This window comes from Nannobrachium achirus (genome assembly GCF_963921795.1).
Source record: "Nannobrachium achirus genome assembly, chromosome: 3".
Lineage (NCBI taxonomy): Eukaryota > Metazoa > Chordata > Actinopteri > Myctophiformes > Myctophidae > Nannobrachium > Nannobrachium achirus.
The window spans coordinates 36,761,663-36,785,012 of record NC_137812.1 but is presented as its reverse complement, the minus strand read 5'-3'; the positions used below and the strand labels follow the sequence as shown (position 1 = coordinate 36,785,012).

Here is a 23,350-nt window from a genome sequence, read left to right as displayed (position 1 = left end):
TTGACCAAGTTTTTAAAAAAGTATTTGTTTTTAAAATACTTAATCCTCTCTCTCACACTTATGCCAGTGTGCCAGTGATCACCCTCCCCTGTACCAATATTGGCACCCGTGCCTAAGGTTCTGTCTCTCTCCATGTCTGCTGCTCTGTCTGCCTCTCCCCTTGCGGCAACTCCCTTGCTGCACTACAAGACTGGACTCCTTCAGTTAATTTTTGGCCATGTTGTACCTGTGTATATTTCTTGGCTCCATATCCTTCTGTTCTTTGTACTTGCTCTTTCTACAGTACCTGCTTTGTTATTTTAAATGTTTTAACCCTAACCTTTGAATATATTATCCCAACATGGTTTTGACCTCTCCCTGCCTCACCTCTAGGTAAGGCTTGTTTGTCTCTTCTATATAGACAACTTGCATTTTAACTTGCCGTGTCTGGATGTTCTGCACTTGTGTCCCACTCTCTCCTTACACGCGTAACAGCAGGAGAATGCCTGACACATCCATTCCTTAAAACAAGGTCACACGGCCTGGACCGCTGTCCTAGTGGTCCGGGCACCTAGCGTGACAGAGCGTTGCAGGTTCAGGTCCCAATCCCAACGGCCTTTGCTGCGTGTCACTCCCCAGCTCTCTATCCCCGTTTCCTGTCTGACTTCACTATTAATAGAGGCATAAAAAGCCCAAAAATGTCATCTGGTCACACATAAAGAACACAGGGATACTAAAAGGGCATAATGTCAGAAATGAATTGCAGTGGTCCTTAGCATAATTGACTTCATTGGGGTGGTGGATTAATTCCAGCTTTTATGTACCGTAGTTTAACTTCCTGACCCTTGTGTTGTAAAGTAACATCAAGGTTAAAAGGGTTCACTATCAGTTTTACCGGCAGATAGAAAATGTAGTCAATAGCATCTATGTGTCCCACAGTGTTCTGTATTTTTTTCACTGACGAAAACTAAATAAAAACGAAATAAAAACTAAGCTGTGATGACTAAAACTAAGACTAAATATATTGTCAATTTCGTCAACAAAATAAAAACTAGACTAAAACGTTAGGGTGAGAAGAGAGTAATTGTATGTTTGGTTGGTGCTGAAAATAGCAGATCTACAAGCTCACAACGCATTGCGCTGCGACGCGTTGTGAGCTTGTAGATCGGCTATTTTCAGCACACAACTAAGTGTAAAATCAGCCATTAAAATGTCATCAAGGCCTGCCAAAATACATTTCAGTTGACTAAATCAACTGTAGATTTAGTCGCCGAAAAATCTTTTGATATTTAGTCGACTAAAATTAGACTAAAACTAAAACTTTTCAGGTGACTAAATTATGACTAAAACTAAATGACATTTTATTCAAAAGACTATGACTAAAATTAAATCAAAATTTGCTGTCAAAAACAACACTGGTCCATACCACATCTATAAAGACGATAAGAGGTGAACAATATAGTTACAGTTAGTAATTGGTGATAAACTAGACAGTTTATCATCATCATGGTCTGCCACTTTCAATCTCTGTACCTCATTAATTGGTTGGCAAAAGAACATTGGACCATCAATCTTTAACATGAATAAATATCACAAGCCTCCTCTGATGCAACAACACAGCAAAACTCTCTCTGTCCATAATTGCTGTGAATAACTATTGACTTTATTGCCTTTTAATTTTCCCAAATCGCTTATCAGATTCCTTTGGACTGTTAGTTGTTGATTAAACTGAACTCAACTCTGCTCTACCTCCGTTCACCTTGCATTTGGGTCCTACTCTTCTGTCTCACAATGGAACACAATGTCCTTTCACATGAGTAATAACAACACAAGCTAAGAGAAGAGGTTTAGCTTGTAGCTTTAACAACCATACAGACGTATCCAAAGGTAAAAATACATAATATGTAATTTACGTAGGTTGCCTATATAGTTTTTGAGTGGTGGTCTCACCGCCACTCCTGTAATTGGGTTTCACGATGTCGTGTCTGTCTGTCTGTATGTCTGTCGCCTGTCATACTCTCTTGACCACACACACAGACCACAAACACACACACACACACACACGTTGAAGGAGGGGCGCTATTGAGCAGGCAGACTCACTCAACACTCTCTCTCACACACGTTGCAAGGAGGGCACGCACGCACGCACGCACGCACACACACACACACACACACACACACACACACACACACACACACACACACACACACACACGTCCGCGACTGGGTGACATAACTCTGAGCACGGAGAAAAGTCCGACGCTGAGGTATACGCAATGTTGTGCTTTGATTGGAAGTGGCTGCCGCTGAATGGAGCTTCCTGCTTGTGTTCCCACTACTTTACCTTTTTCGGCGCTGTTGTGTGCAGTCTGCACTGCAGCCTCGTCCGTCCGTCCGTCCGTCCGTCCGTTCAACACACATCACATCACCCAAGTAAATCCTGGCTTATACTTCTTCATCACGGCGTGTTCCGTGACAAAATGTGTCTGATCTACAAGCTCACAACGCGTCGCGGATTGCAATCCATGTATTTGACTCTTTTTATTTGACTGTTTTTATTTGACCACCACTCAGTTCACAACAAGGTGTGATTTTATACTGATGCAAGGTTCTTATTTCGTTTACCTAGCCTGGGATCTAGACTGATTCGTTGCGTTCTTCTTTTTGCGTTCTTCTTCCATTCGGTACTAAATGTAACATGATAAGAACGTTCTACTGTATAACCATTGAAAGCATTGTGTGGCACCACCGCCCATGGTTTGGGAATAGAACCCCTGCCCTCCGCAAAGCACTGCAGAATCCAACTCCCAACCTCCAGAATCCTGTATACACAAGAGACAATGTGTGGCTAAAGCTGAGCGTATCATCAGGTACATTCACCACCACAGCCACAAAATGTTGACACTGTAGCATGCGACCACGGCCTCTGTTGCTTCTGATACTGTATCAGAAGCAACAACACCAGACTTCTGAACAGTTTTATATCAAGCAACAATCAAACTGCTGAATAAGAACTAAGCCTGACGCTGTTGCTCAAAATGCACTTTGTTTTAATATCATGTAGCAATAAAGATTGGTTGATTGATGAGTGATAGAGTAGAAGAGACAATTCAACAATCCAAGACTGTACTGTACTTCTTTTTGGACAGGTTTATGTATGTACAGTACTAGATACTGTATTTCTAATTACCGTAATGCATGATTTAGAAAATATATAGGTTTGTTATTCAAAGACATGCACCTAACAAGAGAGTACAGAAATTACACCTCTATCTTTTTGCTCCTTTCTCGCTTCATCTCTCGCTTTCTCACCTTCCTTCCTTCTTTCCTATCACAATGTACTGTAAGTACAATCTTGAATGATTTGCATTTGATTTATATTTAATATGTGATCAATGTCCCTCTCAATCTGCATCTGTTTGAGGACCATAATGTTGTCATCATTATTGATCACTGATCTCCGTCATCAGCTGCTTAATGTTCTGTATCATCCCTATTACAAGCACAAGCGCCTCCTTCCCCCGTCTTTGGTTATGAATGTCTCCCATTCACCCCTCTCTCTTTTTCTCTTGCACACATCACATCACACACACACACACACACACACACACACACACACACACACACACACACACACACACACACACACACACACGCACGCGCATGCACAGTATTCACAGTACACACAAACTTAAGCTAGAAATCCATCTCAATCTGCCCCTGATAAAAGAATCCTCAATCAGCTTGATGGAAATACTGAAGCCAGTGCCATCAGTCAACTTCAACTCTCTCATAGTGTGTGTTGGGGCGGCATAGCTCAGGGTTAGAGAAACCGTTATTAGAGCACGAAGGGTTCCCGAAGGGTTCCCAGTTCGAATCCGGGCTCCCCCTTAATGTCGAAGGGTCCTTGGGCAAGACTCTGAACCCCACATTGCTCCCGGTGAGCAGGTTGGTGCCTTGCATGGTTTCCTCTGCCACCGGTGTATGAATGGGTGCGTGAATGGGTGAATGTAATGCACAATCTCTGTAAAGCGCTTTGGATAAAAGCGCTATATAAATGCACCATTTACCATTTTGTTCGAGCCCTATTACAAGTATTTGTTCGTGGATGAGAAAGATTCCGCGTGTGATTCAGGGCAGACGGTCCCATGGGAGCAAACAGAAACAGACACATGCAAACTCTCTGTTGCCTTTTACAGTCACGTGTGGATGCTGCAGCCTGATGATGATAATCTTATTTGGTTCCACTGAAGGACTTCTGAGGTAACGCCATTTAGTTTCCATCTGTGGAATTTCCAAACAGATTAATATGATTTATGTTTTGTAAACACGGTTCAAATCTAAGCAAGAATAATTTTTCATTTCTTGAAGTCAAAAGTAGCTAAGAGGAACTTGTACGTTGTGATACAAGGAAAGCCACCCAGAAATTAACGTCCGATACCAGTTGTATGAAAATAATGATGAATCTGTTTTTCAATATGCTATATCATTGAGCTTGACCTTTATCCTAAAAGTACTGCAAGTAAGAAATGACTTGCAATAGTTCATCATAGCTGTGGAAACGTCAGAAAATAAATAACCTTGCATGCATGCTTATCTGTGCACAGAAGCAAACTGGGTGTCTTGCTTCAATTAAATCCAATTCCACCTCTCCTTTCCTCTTTTTTTGTCCTCTGCTCCTAGTCTACTATAAGAACCGGCTGGCTTTCAAACATCATAACTATGACCAAGAACTCCGAAGCCCTTTAATATGCTGAGACGCAAGGGGCGAGCGCTCGCTTTGATTTTCTCAATGTCCAGCGAAGTTACACAACATATGCTTTTTACAACCGGAAAACAAGACAGGTGCGTCGTCGTCAGTGAGGCTTTGAGTCTCGTGAGACGAGCCGCTATACAAGCAAGCACCCGCGGCGAGCAGCCATTGGCCTTGTGCTTTGACAACATGCCGCCTACACTCCCTCCGCGTCTCAGCCTTAGCCACAATGATGTAGGTGAGGTTTTGAGTTCAAAGGGCCAGTACCTTGTATGGCATTCTATGATAAAGCGAACCAGAAAGGGATGTTCTTCTTTTGTGGATCATCGTTCTTGATGATTGGTTGACAAAGTTTCATTTCACAAGATTTCTTGTTACTTGGGGAGGCCATGGGGCTGGCTGTCGTCTACTCCCCCTTTCTGATGTCGACTAAGGCAGGGTTCGAACCACTCACCTTCCGCATGAAGGGCATTTGCACTAACAACTACACCAACGTCGTGCCCCAGAAAGGGATATTCCATAAACATACACTCCTGTAACCTTCTATTTGTCGTGATGTTTTTTGGCCTCATATGTGAATCACTATATCCTACTTTGAAATTCAGGTGACAGTTTGTTCCAAACAATGATATGCACATTTGTGCTTACCAACATGCATAATTATAATTTCCAGGTGTAGCCTAATCAAAAGAAACGTTTCACAGCGCCTCTGCTCAACCAGGGCTTCAGTGTTGCAGGTAAGACATGTAATATATTATTTTCAGACAAAAGAGCATCAAATTGCCTATGTTTCAAGCAGTAGTAAAATTTACAGTTTTTATTACACTGGCATTGTACTTTTTACATACTGTATACACAACATCGGCTCAGTACCAGCTCCACAAACTCCTTGGTTACTGTCAACGATTCATCAGCACACAAGTAAATACAGCTCTGCAAAGCCATCATTTATAATTTGCCACAGGGATAATAATTGCAATCCATTCTTTATCAGTTTGCTTCTCAGGATTTCCCTGTGTAGCCAAGGGTGACATTCTTAAGGGATCTGTCTATCTGTCTACCCTGTGTATTATTGAGTAAACAATGAACGCAATCTATATTCCTGTTTTATTGACATGATAATCTAACATACTGTAAGCTACAGGGCCAATACAATGAGTAATGTGGGTTGATCAGTAAACAACAAAGGCAGAGGAAAGATATGAAATATGAGCGTTGATGGATTTGCCACGGAACCCACCAGAACAATGCATACTATTGTTGTTGTCTTTATAGCAATAGCATAGTTTGTCCATAATTAAATCTACACTGTGTTTGTATTCTGCTTTCAATCTACAATGTGTTTGTGTTATGCTTTGCACAGAAATCAGTTAAGGCTTAATATGTCATTGCAAATTATTAGAGTGAATCCAAGCGTGCACATTTGAATGCAGATACAATATGGTGAAATAATACATGGTCCTATCAGTGGTGGAATGGTACAAAGCTTGAAGCTTTACTAGGAGAATGCTGGGATGAATCCATGCCTCTGCTTTGATATCCCCTCTGGGCATTCACTTGTATTGCTTTATCCCTGCTTCTGATCAGACTGAATTAAAACCATGCATTTCCTTTTGGAAAATGTAGAGTGTCTGATATGTTTGATATTTATGTTTGATAATATCTCAATTAAAAATTAAAATATATAATAATATTATTAGGCCTTACAAACTTAAAGTTATACCATGTAACTTTTTTTATAAAACAAATCTTAAAATTGTCCTAACTGTTAAATCGCTAAAGTTTTAGAACCCCCACTCCGTTATTTTCAGCTTCTAAAGCCTTCTCTTTATATGTTTTCTATGATCCCTACCGGGGACCGTTTTTTTGCGGCAAAATTGCGTCATCACACTAACGGCCAATCACAGCGAGGGTTATACACTGCCGGCCAATCACAGCGCATCTTGGAGTGGGGTCGCTAGGGCGGCCATATTTGTAGTCTCCCGTGTGTCTCTATACTCGGGTGCACGGTGAAGCATGGGTGAAGGAGTGTATCTCCGGAATGGCTGAACGCACAGTAGTGATGCGCGGATAGGCTTCTGAAGTCATCCGAATCCATCCGCGCAAATTCATTATCCGCCCATTATCCAACCGCATTAATTATATCATCCAATTTATAAATCCGCACCATCCCCATCCGCAACTTCAAAAGTATTATTATTATTATCACCCTTATTATTAGGCTAATATTATTTTCTGGTAGGCTATTCCCTGTTAGTTAGTTTTCTTAGTTGTGCGATCACAGAAATGCATTGATCTAGCCGAGTGGTTCTCAAACTTTTTGGGCTTCAGTACCCCCTTTTCCTGATTGCTGAATCCAGTGACCCATACAAGTCTGTAACTCTGACAGTGTACAAATGGAACCAAATGAACCCGTTAAGGGGATACTTTGAAATTTGGTAGTTTGAGAAACACTGCTCTAATCGACAACATTTTGACCAGAAAATACTGACATCAAAAGTGAAGTTTTTATGTCAATATGTTGAAAATAAAAGTAAGTAGCCTGTTTTCTATTCACATTAACTGTAAAATTTGTACTTAATTTGGTTTAAAGCTACGTATACAGAGCAGCACGTTCACGTACATTTGTCAATGTTTTATCATTAAACATAACAGTAAAATAAATAAATGTTTAATAAATGTTTCCATTTTCCATGTTCTCTCAAGTACCCCCTGTAGTACCTCCGCATACCCCTAGGGGTACACGTACCCCCATTTGAGAAACACTGATCTAGCCTACGGAATGTCTCCGTTCGTCTTTTTTTCTTTCTTTTTTTTTTTTGGAGTCGGGGCTGCGCGTCGATGCAGACAGACATGCAGGCAGACAGACAGAGTCAGACACACGAGAGAAAGAGAGAGCGAGGGAGAGAGGAACAAACACAACTTAGTTGTGTTTGAGGAGGAGCGCACACCAAAGTGAGTGAGGTGCTGCTGACCACACAGATAACACTGAATGAGAAGGAAGAGGCTGCACACTCTTCAGCCACGATGCAAATAATTTAATTAACCAACGTTTCGACTGTTGCCAGTCTAAACCCTGATGAAGACTGGCAACAGTCGAAACGTTGGTTAAATAAATTATTTGCATCGTGGCTGAAGAGTGTGCGGCCTCTTCCTTCTCATTCAACATCTTTCAATTAATCATTAAAAAAAGTTTAAAAAAAAGGCAGATCTACAAGCTCACATCGTGCTGTGATGCAAAGCGTTTCTGGCTTGTAGCTATTTACGCAAATGTATTGTTGTACAAGTAGCTAAGAAAATGTTTTACAAATCGAACTCCACAGAATACTAAAACAAACCCAAACATGACTAAACACATAAGGCAATCAAGTGGGATAGTATCAGATCAGATCATCACTTAATTAATGCCTTGTAAACAGCAGCAACGGTACATGTGAGATTGGAACACTGTATTCTCTGTGGGTTACCTTGCAGTCCTTTCAAAGTACAACAGTTTCTTTTGAGTTGAGTTGAGTTGAGATGAGCTGAGAATGCTCACTCTTGAGTAATATGAGTTATTCTCTAGCCAGTCTTGTGGGTTTGGCCTATTGCAAAGGCAGTATAATGCCAACTACATTATTTGTGAGATTGGGAAATGAAACGAAAGGGAAAAGGAATGAGATGATACTACTGTAGATGGGATGGAAATGAGATGAGAGGAGAGATGGAACCAAACAGAGCGTACAGTACCTGTTGTAGAGCAGGACGTCTGGCACCCAGATCTGACTGGAGGGGAAACGCAGGGTCTGAACCCCGGGGTAATTGTCCACGTTCCACGACAGGTAGGTGTCCGTCCAGTACTACAGTATGACACAAGGCAGAAGGATCAAAATAAGAGAATATAAAATTTAAGAAAAGGTAGTGACAGAGAAAGAAAAAGATTATCACATACAATGTTGATATTAAAGGAAAAATAGGACATTTATTAAAGTAGAAGTTCGAGCCGCTATGCATCCCTCACATCTAGAATTTGGGCTCAAACATGGCCCTCACACCTCCATATATATATATATATATATATATATATATATATATATATATCCACCTCTTTCCGCGGGAGTTTGCTGGAGGCGACTGGAGATTATTTGGACCACACTTCCGGTTTAACGGCAGACATACAAGCTCACGTTGCGTCGCAGATGCAGCCTGTTGTGAGCTTGTAAATCAGGTAACACTTTAAAATAAGGTACCATTAATAAACATTAATTAACAGTTATTAACATGCTTATTAACAGTTAGTTAATAGTTAATTAACAACATGAATAACTATTAATAAGCTACTTTATTAACAATTAAGAAACAATTTATAAGAAATGTACTAACCTTAATTAACAGTTATTAACATGCTTATTAACAGTTAGTTAATAGTTAATTAACAACATGAAGAACTATTAATAAGCTATTTTATTAACAATTAAGAAACCATTTATAAGAAATGTACTAACCTTAATTAACAGTTATTAACATCCTTATTACCATTTAGTAAATAGTTAATTAACAACTGGAAAACTTAATAAGCTACTTTATTAACAATTAACAAACAATTTATAAGAAATGTATTAACATTAATATATGTTAACAAAAATAGATAATAAAGAGGTTAATCAACCTTAATAAACACCTAATAACCTATTTAAAAGATAATTTATTAATGATTAAAAAGCCATTTAATTAACAGTTATTTAACCGTTTATTAAACCTTAATTTTATGTTTCTATATGTTAATATAATGATAATAAGAAAGTAATACATCCGTAATTAACACTTAATAAACAATTAATAAGATACTTAATTAACAATTTATAAAACCCCCATAACAAACTCATTAAAGGGGTCAGAAACCCCGCCTCTTTATTTGTTTTATCAGACTTGAGATATGAAAAGATTTCTAAAATGTAGGCGTGGTTATCTGCCGTTGTGGGGGCGAGGGGCGGAGTAATGCGTCTTCTATCAGAATCAGAGAGAGACAGAGCGAAGCTGTCAGCAGTGGGCACTGGGCAGTTGCTGTTCCATTTCGGAAACATTTTTTAAAACCAGCCATTGGAGGTGTAAAAAGTATAAAGATTCGGCAACTCCAGGTTACATAACTAATTTAAATGTGCAGGTATTTTACAAACAAGCTGTCTGAGCTTTTATCCAGCTATGGACCACGGAACCAGTGAAGAATGGACGCTACTAGGCTATCACTATAGCTATTTGCTGTGTAGTGTGTGTGTGTGAGTGAGTGACTGTGTGTGTGTGTGTGTGTGTGTGTGTGTGTGTGTGTGTGTGTGTGTGTGTGTGTGTGTGTGTGTGTGTGTGTGTGTGCGTGTGCGTGCGTGTGTGTGTCGTGACAGTGCGCGCACACACACATCGTCCACACACGAAAACTAGCAGATCTACAAGCTCGTTGTGAGCTTGTATATTAGCTATGTAGCTATGTAGCCTAGCTAACAGCCGTAGCAGCAATAGCTTCTCAACCATGTAAACACGTTGGTGTCGGCTCTATGGCTAATAGCTAGGCTACATACATAGCCGATATACAAGCTCACAGCGCGTCGCTTTTGCGACGCGTTGTGAGCTTGTAGATCTGCTGTTTTCCGTGTGTGGACGTTGTGTGTGTGCGTGCACTGTCACGACACGTACGCAAACACACACACACACACACACACACACACACACACACACACACACACACACACACACAGGCTACACTACACAGAAAATAACACAGGCATGTAACTGTCCGTTGAGAGAGCCTGCTCTTCTCTCTGGCAAACAAGCATACAGTGAAACCACGCCCCCCCTTGATACGACTCTGTAAAACAAACGTTAATATTAATTAGATATGCCTACGTCACGTTACACCACAGAACATTGATAGCTAATATTTAATGAGTGGCGCGAAAGATTTCTTTTGGACCTAGAAACTGGAAGTACACAGAAATAGCTACAGAGACAGCAGAAAGCTCTGAAACCCCAAGCCTATGGGCAAAATGAACCATATCACTGCTCCCTATCACAAGTGACTCATTTATATAATATATATTTATAGAAAAAGTGATTTTGTGTTTCATGCTCCTTTAACTATATTATACTTATTAGCACATTAACAGACATTAGTTAGTCTTTATTAATAGCTCATAGTGCATTTTTAAACTATTTACTAACCATTTATTAACACATTAATTAAGTATTTTGCAGTACCTATTCAAAAGTGGGAGCAGTGTCTTATGAACATTAACAAATCATTAATAAAACACTCATTAAAAACAAATGTGTTTCTTATTAACATCAACACATTGTTTATTAAGCATTTATTAACACATTAATTAAGCATTTTGCAGAACCTATCCTAAAGTGGGAGCAGTGTGGTATAAACATTAACACATCATTAAATAATAACTCATAAATAATGGAACAGTGGCTTGTTGACATCAATCAAGTGTAAATAAAGCATTAATTAACACATTAGTTTTTGCAGTACCTATTCTAAAGTGGAAGCAATGTGGGATAAATATTAACAAACCATTAACAAAGCAGTCATTAACAATGGAACAGTTTCTTGTTAACATCAACAAATCGTTAGTTAAGCATTTATTAACACATTAATTAAATAGTTTGCAGTACTTATTCTAAAGTGGCCGCAGTGTTGTTTAAACATTAACAAATCATTAAGTAATAACTCATTAACAATGGAACAGTGGCTTGTTAACATCAACAAAGTGTTAATAAAGCATTAATTAACACATTAGTTAAGCATTTTGCAGTACCTATTCTAAAGTGGGAGCAGTGTGGGATAAATATTAACAAACCATTAACAAAGCAGTCATTAACAATGGAACAGTGTCTTGTTAACATCAACAAAGCGTTAGTTAAGCATTTATTAACACATTAATTAAATATTTTGCAGTAGGTGCAGTGTCGTTTAAACATTAACAAATCATTAAGTAATAACTCACTAACAATGGAACAGTGGCTTGTTAACATCAACAAAGCGTTAGTTAAGCATTTATTAACACATTAATTAAGAATTTTGCAGTCCCTATTCTAAAGTGGGAGCAGTGTGGTAAAAATATTAACAAACCATTAACAAAGCACTCATTAACAATGGAACAGTGTCTTGTTAACATCAACAAAGCGTTAGTTAAGCATTTATTAACACATTAATTAAGCATTTTGCAGTACCTATTTTAAAGTGGGAGCAGTGTGGTATACACATTAACAAAGCATTAACAAAGCACTCATTAAATGACAACTTTGTTTTTTTTTACAAGAAGGGTTCATATTTTTAGATTGTAATATTTCAGTAGTTGGGGGCATGCGTACAAGTGGCTAAATATGTAATTTTACACAGAGTAAGCCCAATCCCAAAATACGACGCAACCTTTCATGGATTGATGTGACTTATGGGGGCTAGAAGTGTTACTGTAAATAGCAATAAAGAAACTGCTGGCGTATTGTGTCTAAAAAGACATATTTGGCCACTTGTACGCATGCCCCCATGCGTACGCATGCCCCACATTTTAGCACAGTAATCGCGATAAAACAATAGAACGAAACAAATGAAAACATTTTAGCACTCACTTTTTCTTTTCCCTAATTACAATCTTAAAATATGAACCCTTGTTGTAAAAAAACAAAGTTGTCCTTTAACAATGGAACTGTGTCCTGTTAACATCAACAAAGCGTTAGTTAAGCATTTATTAACACATTAATTAAGCATTTTGCAGTACCTATTCTAAAGTGGGAGCAGTGTGCTTATAAACATTAACAAAGCACTAATAAAGTATTTATTAACAATAGAACAGTGTCTTGTTAACATCAACAAAGTGTTAATAAGCATTTATTAACGATTTGGCAGTTCACATCTACCCAAAGGGGGTAAAAACAGGTCCAGAATACATTATGTTCACATAAGTTGATTTAGCGACTAAATATCTTACTAGATGGGGGTTTCTGCCGAAACAATGATCAAATGTGAAAGCATGATGGCATATAAAAACAAACTATTTAACACCCTTTTTCCCCCTTTTTTTTATCTATAGACCCAGAAATGCGTAAATTGCCTTACATAGGCTTTTAGGTAGGTTCTATAAAGACTATTAAATAAATACTACAATATAAGGACTACTTCACAGACTACTGGAGATGGGATTTATGGCTGTATGAGCTGAGCTGGATTCATGGTTCTCAGCTATGCTCGTTGTAGAGATAGGACGTTCATGAACAAATTGAATCTTTTGAACGGCTCTTTAAAATGAATGATTTCATGAATCCGGCTCACCTCATACAGCCATAAATCCCATCTCCAATAGCTTTCATTTCACCGTAAACAGGCTGGTGCCTGGTTGCGCTGATGACGCAACCTCAAAACAACGGGGCACATTCACGAACGAGCATGGCTGAGAATGCACACGCCTGGCCAAGCGCGCTCCCTTTTCGTGCACAGTTTATTTACACCGGAAGCATTTTATAAAGTTCATTTTCTCACTGTACAGGGAACTTTTTGAACTGGTCTCAACAGATAATGGAACTACAGGCTTTGATAGCACACTGGAGCTTTGTTTGTTTTTTAATGGAAGGATTTTTGATATTGTTTTTTTGCTGCAGAAACGGATCACTGATTGATTCCATTCATTTTTTTTTCTCGCTTCTGGATTTACCATTAAAGAAGGCTTTACAAACAAAAAATCTCCATGGGTCATAAACATCACAGGGTAAGTAAAACGATAGAATAAATGTCATGTCTTGGGTGAACTACTCCTTTAAGGTTTGTGTCCTACTTGGGTATTAACTCATTAAAAGCCTCTGACTTTAACAGATTAAAATGTCCAGAGTGCCCCCCCCCCCCCCGCCCCCATTCACTGCCGTTATCTTATTTTGAAGGCCAGAAGGCCACGAGGTGATTACTTCCGGTCTGACGTCATCGGGTCGTGCGCCGGAATCGATCGTTGTTTACGTGGTGCCATGCTGGATTGCATTGGAGCTTTTATATATGTGTTATATAAGCGAGCATCTGCCTCCATCTTCGCTTCTAAAGTGTAGTTTTGAGATAATGGACATTTAAGATGAGATCCCCCGTCCACCTCAATGTTATGGGATGACTATTTTGTGCTGGTGGAGCCGTGATGATGACAAATCAGCGACGATTTTCGCCTCCGGAGCTTCCACCATATACTCGGTATTTATACTCGCCGTTACAGTAATATATTACTTTTCGCGCATTCGGCACTGGTGACATCAAAGGGAATTTCGCGTGACATCACGCGAAAGGCACTAAATGAGTTAAAATAAATGCCAAAAATTGCTCCTACTGATGTCCTACCCTACTGGCTCATCTGCCAGTGAAAAGCCCCCTTTGGAAGGACGTAGCAGCTCTTTTTTACTTATATTTTGTTAGTAGTACAAGATAAAAGATCAAAATGACTGGATACTCTGAAAATAGTTTTGGGTACAGACACTGTCACTTTCAACATTTATCTTACTTTTTACTTTAGGTAAATAACAGGGGGTTATTTATTCGTAAAGGAAAGCTGTGGACAAACAGAAGTAGCAATGTTTTGGTGCTAGTGATTCCTTTGCAGTTAATATAATATCATTCTAGTACAACTATCACCGTTGTATAATTCTTCCTCTTCTTGCCATCGTTTGAGGATGAGGAGCTTGAGGAATCTCTGGCGAAGGTGGCAGAGGTAGAGTAACTGGACTTGTAGAGCGCAGACGGTACAGATGGTGACTTGACAGATGTTGCAGACTACTTTCTTTCACTGGTGTGTCTAGATGCTGTGACAACAAAAGGCAACGTTTAAGTAAATAGCAGGTTAGGAGACAGTCTTCAGGCATTTTAGACATGTTTTGTTCATAAAGACGTTCACTTTTCAGAAGGTGTCTGTGTTGAAAATATATTTAGTTTTTTTTTTTTTCATTTTGTGAAAAGATTACATTTGGAGCTGGAACTGGTTTCTGCACGACAGCAGAGATATTATAATTATTACACCATTTCTGTGATTCTGTGGGTGTTAAAAAATAATCTAGAAAAGGGTTCATAGTAGTAAATAAGTCGGTGGAGGGACGTGGGGTTCGAAACATCATGTCCATGGTGTAAGGAACAAAACATAAAAAAATATCTGTAGGACCGTCACCAAAATAAAAAGCCTTTCCCAGCCTTTTTTGAGCTAGGTCAATTCGACTCGGCCTGTTGTAGAGCCACCATGAGGCTGATTTGAACATTTTCAAGTGGCATTTCTTCCTTAGCCTAGTGGGAATTTGTGTGCAGTTTCACTGCAATCAGACACTACTTTCCTGATTTGCAACATTTTGTTGGGCCACCTCTACAAACTTTAGATTTCAGTGTTTTTACACAGTGAAATACACATTGGTATTTATGTGTACCGATTTGCATGTTATTTGGATAAAATCTGGAGGAGTAAAAACAATGTTTTACATAAGTCAACCTCCTTATATCTGCCTATAAAAGGCAGATATAAAAAATGCATGGCAAAATAAATAAAATAAAATAAAATAAAAATCCCTGGCCTCAAGAGAGTACGCATAAAAGGTTTTTAGAAATCAACCTGTTATAGCGCCACCATGAGGCCAATTTGAAAATGTGGCATTTCTTCCTCGGCCTAGTGGGAATGTGTGTGTATAATTTCACTAGCCTGGTTAATAAACCAGACTGCACAACACCACCCACCGACACGAAGTGAGGAATTAGTATGAGCAATGCCAGGCTATAATTTCACGGAAACTGTACGCTGTTTTCATGATTTGGGGCATTTTTTTCTTCAAAACAGAGCATCCTGCAAACTTTGAAAGCCAATCTGAGCCAATCAGGTTTGAATATTACACACGCACCACCACTCACTTCAAACTTGGTTTGATTTCTTTCCCCCTTCTCCACCAGCATACAGTATCAGGTTGCTACAATGTCTACAGTCCAGTAACTACAAGCCCTGGCCTCCCCCCTACCAACAACATACCACACAGCAGCTTCTATTTTTTTCTCTATCCCACAAAAACATCAATCAATCAGGTAGTCACATGTATCACAGTAAAGCTCAAATTATAAACAACAATGGTGTCCATACATTATCATAATGACTTAATAGTTTGGTCTCAGTTGTTATATGTGCAAATAAGCCGAAACGCTTACTAGGATCTCCTTTTAGTTGACCTTGTACCAGTGAACTGTACTGTTGTGAAACTGTACCCTTTCCTATACAAACTTCTAATAAAGTCTTCAATCAATCAATCAATCAATCAATCAATCAATCAATCAATCAATCAATCAATCAATCAATCAATCAGTAGCATCAGTGGGGCCTCCTACAAAATAGTACAAGTTATTTTAGACAGCAACTTTAGCTTAGCTTACTTACTTGATTTAAGGGACCCTAACCCTAACCTCACTAAAACTAATGCTGTGAGGTGGGGAACATAGAGAGGGGAACATAGAACCTGGGGAACATAGGGTGGACCCCACATTGATACAGGGTGCACCAAAGCATATGTTACAAAATTGGACACAAAGGTTTCAAACCCATCATTGCTTTTTTTTTTTTTTTTTTTTTAAGAAAGGTATCTGGACTTTAGCAAGCAAGCAATGTATGTAGGACCTAGCTAGCAACAGGGATTGAGGCCTGTATTGCTAGCTATGTGTTATCATCTTATCAACACAATACTTGACTGCATTATTTTCCCTTCATGATCACAAACTATAATAACAAAAGTGATTGTTAGCTATCATACAGTATATTATATTATCAACAAGTTATTATGATTGTGTGGTGTATACATACCATTAATGTTCACAGCACGTTCTCAGACCTCCTTCTTCTTCCTGTTTACTTTTCTCAGACCTGTTCTTCTTCTTGGCAGTTGGTAAACCAACTTAGGTGCATTACTGCCACCACCTGGATTGTGTGTAACAATTGATCTCATATTATGCGTGACAGGCAGTGGTGTAAAGTAACTAAGTATGTTTACTCAAGTACTGTACTTAAGTATATTTTTAAGTATTTGTACTTTACCTGAGTTTTCCCAATTTCCAGTACTTTTACCTCTACTACATCTCAAAGGCAAATATTGTACTTTTACACCACTACATTTATTTGAACACTTTAGTTACAAATTACTTTGCAGATTTTGGTTATTATTATATACTTATTATTATCATATACTTCAGCTATATAGTCTATACATTTTGTCCATTTGAAAGTAGCCGATCTACAAGCGCATTGTGAGCTTGTAGATCTGCTATTTTCGAAAGATGTTTGTAGCCTCAATCTGCATAATGACTGCTTTTACTTTCTGTACTTCATACTTTTATACTTTTACAAAGTACATTGTGAATTCCGGACTTTACTTGTAAGGGCATGGTCACATTTAAGTATGGCTGGCAGGTTGACAAACTCTTTTTATGCTCAACCAACTGTTTTTCGCAGCCAGTGGATTCCCCCGATAACCAATGACAACCACTTCAGGGCCGGATGCAAGATGAAATGACAAAGGGGGCTTTTGAAAATTGTGAGGGGGCACATATTTTTTTGTATAGGCTAGTAATAATGAATATTCATTTTATAAATCTATAATACCTACAACAGATGCCAGTTTTATAATAATAAAATATAATAATAAGGGTAATAATAATAATAAGGGTAATAATAATAATCAGCCAATATTTGTGTTGTTTTTGATATTTTCTTGACTTTGCATAGAGGGTGCAATGCCCCCCCAGCCCCCCCCCCCCCCCCCCCCCCCCCCCGTAGCGCCAGGCCTGAACCACTTGTCATTTCGTGAGGCTTGGGACAGTCCGTCTTCGACTCACCCGATTGGACAGAAGGGGTAAAACAGTACTTCAATCCACACCATTCCCAATGAAATGCATTGGCGGAATCCACTCTCATATTATTTTTTCCAGTGTGACTGTGCCCTAAGGCTACACCAAACTACCTATGACAGTGGATTACCGATTCTGCCAATGTATTTCAATGGGAATGGAGTGGTTTCCTACCAGTAGAGGATATCTGCCAAAACCGCTCCATTCTCATTGAAATGCATTGGCAGAATTGGGAATCCACTCACATAGGTAGTTTGGTGTGACCGTGCCCTAAGGGTCACGGTAAACGCCCCAAAAATTACATACACAGTGTATGTCTGGATCTGTCCCATATAGCGCCACCATCAGGCAGATTTTTTCAAACAAATTTTTGGACACTGCTCCTACAGATTTTGCCCTAAAATCACGCTGCAACCTAACGGTCGATTATCTTCCGATTAGGGAGTCTTACTGGTCTCCCGATTAGGGAGTCTTAGTGGTGTTCATGATTTGCTGCATTATCTTGAAAAGGGAGCAATCCAGCAAACTTTAGATGGCAATTGTAGCCTATCAGGAGGGAATATGGGAAATGGTATACATGCATGTTGCTGACATGAGTTGGGAGATAGTGTGTACCACTTGGTATGGACAGGGGAAACGGTGGCGGAGTAAAGCCCTTTGCACACAGGCGCGTTTAACCGCACGGATAAAACGGACAATATCATTTTTTGAAAAGAAAACAATGATTCTCTATGACCTCATGCACACCGGCTCCGAATTAGCCGTGCGACGAGTGGCTGCCGCCGTGCGTTTTTTTCTCGATCGAACCCAGTTCGATTCATGCGTCTTGTCGCATGCGGTAAAAAACTCATCACTCCTTTTATGACTCCTTTTTGGATCCGCAGCGCCAATTCCGCACAGCCTTGCACACCAAATCCAATGCGTTTTATTCATGCCGCAAATGAAAAAAACGCAACTGTCCTGTGTGCAAAGGGCTTAAGAGTAGGGCAAAAGTGTGACGTGACGTGACGCATCGGACAGACTGACGGACGGACGGATGGACGGACGGACGGACGGACGGACGGACGGACGGACGGACGGACGGACGGAGGGACGGACGGAGGGACAGCCGGTGGAGCTTTTCATAGTAACTAGCAACCTGATGGTCGCAATTCAGCCAATGCATTTCAATGGGAATGGAACATATGTTTGGAGAAATCCTCAAATGGCAGATTTCTCAAAAAATCTGCTCCATTCCCATTGAAATGCATTGGCAGAGTCCATTTATCAGCTAGCAACCATACTTTGGTGTCATTTGATAAACTCTTTTTGTGCTCAGCTAACTGTTTTTTCCAGACAGCGAATTCTCTCTTCAAGCATAAAGCTGTGCAAGACCATAAATCCACACCATTCCCATTGGAATGCATTGGCAGAATCCACTCTCACAGGTAGAATATTTTTCCTGTGTGACGTGCCCTTAGGGGACGTTCACATCAAACTATGAGAGTGGATTCCCAATTCCGCCAATGTATTTCAATTGGAATGGGGCGGTTTGCTGCCGGTACAGAGGATTTCTGCAAAAAGCTCTCCATTCTCATAGGTCAGGGGTGCCCAAAAGGTAGATTGTGATCTACCAGTAGATCACCAAGGGTGGGCAGGTAGACCATGCACATGACATGCCTCTAAAAACATAATATAATTAAAATATAAAAAGAATATGTCAATATGACATCAAGAAGGGCCTGTCAGCTCCCTTCATGGCTTCTAAAGTAGGAAAAATTTGTTCAAAGAACCCCAAAACCTACCACTTCCATTCAGAATGGGATGAAGACATTTCCCCCAGTATTTCCCATTTATTTCCCCCTTACAATAAGTGTGTTTGTCTAAAATGTAACGCCAGTGCTGCTATTCCAAAGCCCTCCCTCAGGCCCTCAGCTAAAACATTTTGGATGTGTAGATCATGTTGAGCTAGTCATTTTAAAAGTAGATCACATGTCAAAAAAGTGTGGGCACCCCTGTCATAGGTAGTTAGTTTGATGTGAGTGTGCCCTCACAAGTAAAGTCTGGAATTCACAATGTACTTGGTAAAAGTACAAAAGTATTGGCATCAAATGTTAATTAAAGTACAAAAAACTCATTATGCAGAATATCGCAGTTCAAGTTTTCAAGTGTACAAAGTTTCTACAAACATCTTTTGAAAATAGCCGATCTACAAGCTCACAATGCGCTTGTAGATCGGCTATTTTCAAATGGACAAAATGTATATAGCTGAAGTACATGACTTATGGTAGGCCTATGTTTTGTAATAATAATAATCAAAATCTGCAAAGTAACTAGTAACTAAAGTGTTCAAATAAATGTAGTGGTGTAAAAGTATATTTGCCTTTGAGATGTAGTGGAGTAGAGGTAAAAGTACTGGAAATTGGGAAAACTCAGGTAAAGTACAAATACTTAACAAATATACTTAAGTACAATACTTGAGTAAACATACTTAGTTACTTTACACCACTGCCTGTCACGCATAATATGAGATCAATTGTTACACACAATCCAGGTGGTGGCAGTAATGCACCTAAGTTGGTTTGCCAACTGCCAAGAAGAAGAACAGGTCTGAGAAAAGTAAACAGGAAGAAGAAGGAGGTCTGAGAACGTGCTGTGAACATTAATGGTATGTATACACCACAAAATCATAATAACTTGTTGATAATATAATATACTGTATGATAGCTAACAATCACTTTTGTTATTATAGTTTGTGATCATGAAGGGAAAATAATGCAGTCAAGTATTGTGTTGATAAGATGATAACACATAGCAATACAGGCCTCAATCCCTGTTGCTAGCTAGGTCCTACATACATTGCTTGCTTGCTAAAGTCCAGATACCTTTCTTAAAAAAAAAAAAAAAAACAATGATGGGTTTGAAACCTTTGTGTCCAATTTTGTAACATATGCTTTGGTGCACCCTGTATCAATGTGGGGTCCACCCTATGTTCCCCAGGTTCTATGTTCCCCTCTGTATGTTCCCCACCTCACAGCATTAGTTTTAGTGAGGTTAGGGTTAGGGTCCCTTAAATCAAGTAAGTAAGCTAAGCTAAAGTTGCTGTCTAAAATAACTGTTGTACTATTTTGTAGGAGGCCCCACTGATGCTGCAGAGTTAAGGTGCTGTCTATCCCTGTTTGTTAGTTTGTTTGTTTGTTTGATTGATTGATTGATTGATTGATTGATTGATTGATTGATTGATTGAAGACTTTATTAGAAGTTTGTTTATGAAAGGGTACAGTTTCACGACAGTACAGTTCACTGGTACAAGGTCAACTAAAAGGAGATCCTAGTAAGCTTTTCGGCTTATTTGCACATATAACAACTGAGACCAAACTATTAAGTCATTATGATAATGTATGGACACCATTGTTGTTTATAATTTGAGCTTTACTGTGATACATGTGACTACCTGATTGATTGATGTTTTTGTGGGATAGAGAAAAAAATAGAAGCTGCTGTGTGGTATGTTGTTGGTAGGGGGGAGGCCAGGGCTTGTAGTTACTGGACTGTAGAAATTGTAGCAACCTGATACTGTATGCTGGTGGAGAAGGGGGGAAAAAATCAAACCAAGTTTGAAGTGAGTGGTGGTGCGTGTGTAATATTCAAACCTGATTGGCTCAGATTGGCTTTCAAAGTTTGCAGGATGCTCTGTTTTGAAGAAAATAATGCCCCAAATCATGAAAACGGCATACGGTTTCCGTGAAATTATAGCCTGGCATTGCTCATACTAATTCCTCACTGCGTGTCGGTGGGTGGTGTTGTGCAGTCTGGTTTATTAACCAGGCTAGTGAAATTATACACACACATTCCCACTAGGCCGAGGAAGAAATGCCACATTTTCAAATTGGCCTCATGGTGGCGCTATAACAGGTTGATTTCTAAAAACCTTTTATGCGTACTCTCTTGAGGCCAGGGATTTTTATTTTATTTTATTTTATTTATTTTGCCATGCATTTTTTATATCTGCCTTTCATAGGCAGATATAAGGAGGTTGACTTATTGCGACCGTAGGTCGCAGTTTAGTATCAAAACCTCCACCGGCCGTCGGTCGGTCGGTCGGTCGGTCGGTCGGTCACACGTCACACCTTTGCCCTGCTCATATCTCCGCATCAGTATGACATCACACCACATGTGTACACAAACCTTTGTGTACGTTGCTGTGGCAACAGTCTGTTGTTGCTGGTCTGTTAGTGTACGTTAGCAATCACCTTAGCAACCATGGTTTTACCCTAGCAACCAACTGTTTACCCTAGCAACCAACTGTTTACCATAGCAACCATGTTTTTTTACCCTAGCAACCAACTGTTTACCATAGCAACCATTTTTTTACCCTAGCAACCAACTGTTTACCATAGCAACCATGTTTTTTTACCTTAGCAACCAACTGTTTACCATAGCAACCATGTTTTTTACCCTACATCCCTCCATATATGGAGATAACTGACGAATCTCACTAAGTCTGACCTCACAAGCCCCATATTTGGACACGAACAACATATAACTCCATATGAAGAGTTCATTTGCAAAAACAGATAAAAGCCATTTTGGGAAAAAATGAGATGACTATTGTAAATAACAGTTAAGTTTTATTAGAATATAAAATCAATTTTGTTGTTAAGGCAGATACATCCCATTCTAAACGCCCTCAAAGATCAGGTTTTGTAGCAAAAACAGACAAGTGACATAGCTCTTTGTTTGCAGAAACAGATAAATCCATTGGGCAGCGTGTTTAGACCATGTGATCCAAGATGGTGCCCCATTATGCACCAAACTTGTCTCAAACATTGTTCAGGGGTCTGCCATGAGGATAGTCAAACCAGGGGCCATGTGTGGCCCCCAGGGACCATGTGTGGCCCCCAGGTGCCTCTGGGTGCCACATGCACACTGTTGCCCCGTTTTGCACCAAACTTCTCTCAAAGACTGTTCCAGGGGTCTGCCATGAAGATAGTCACACCAGGGGCCATGTGTGGCTCCCAGGGGCCATGTGTGGCCCCCAGGGGCCTCTGGGTGCCATAGGCGCACTGTTGCCCCATTATGCACACTGTTGCCACCATTATGCACCAAAAGTGTCTCAAACACTGTTCAAGGGTCTGCCATGAGGAAAGTCACACCAGGGGCCATGTGTGGCTCCCAGGGGCCATGTGTGGCCCCCAGGGGCCTCTGGGTGCCATAGGCACACTGTTGCCCCATTATACACCAAACTTGTCTCAAACACTTTTCCAGGGGTCTGCCATGAAGATAGTCACACCAGGGGCCATGTGTGGCTCCCAGGGGCCATGTGTGGCCCCCAGGGGCCTCTGGGTGCCATAGGCGCACTATTGCCCCATTATGTGCACTGTTGCCCCATTATGCACCAAATGTGTCTCAAACACTGTTCAGGGGTCTGCCATGAGGAAAGTCACACCAGGGGCCATGTGTGGCTCCCAGGGGCCATGTGTGGCCCCCAGGGGCCTCTGGGTGCCATAGGCGCACTGTTGCCCCATTATGCACACTGTTGCCCCATTATGCACCAAAAGTGTCTCAAACACTGTTCAGGGGTCTGCCATGAGGAAAGTCACACCAGGGGCCATGTGTGGCTCCCAGGGGCCTCTGGGTGCCATAGGCACACTGTTGCCCCATTATGCACCAAACTTGTCTCAAACACTGTTCCAGGGGTCTGCCATGAAGATAGTCTTGCCAGGGGCCATGTGTGGCTCCCAGGGGCCATGTGTGGCCCCCAGGGGCCTCTGGGT

At 40.2% G+C, this 23,350-nt stretch overlaps 1 protein-coding gene across 1 annotated transcript in view; it reads right to left on the bottom strand.

Moving 5' to 3' along the window:
- Nucleotides 1-23,350, bottom strand: part of LOC308282217 (neuronal acetylcholine receptor subunit alpha-7-like) — a gene marked incomplete at both ends in the record, with an annotated part of 132,710 nt that overhangs the window by 50,877 nt on the left and 58,483 nt on the right. The window contains one exon of the mRNA XM_080722562.1: nt 8,462-8,571. Coding sequence (XP_080578688.1) covers nt 8,462-8,571 — 110 coding nt within the window. The remainder of the gene's footprint in view (nt 1-8,461; nt 8,572-23,350) is intronic.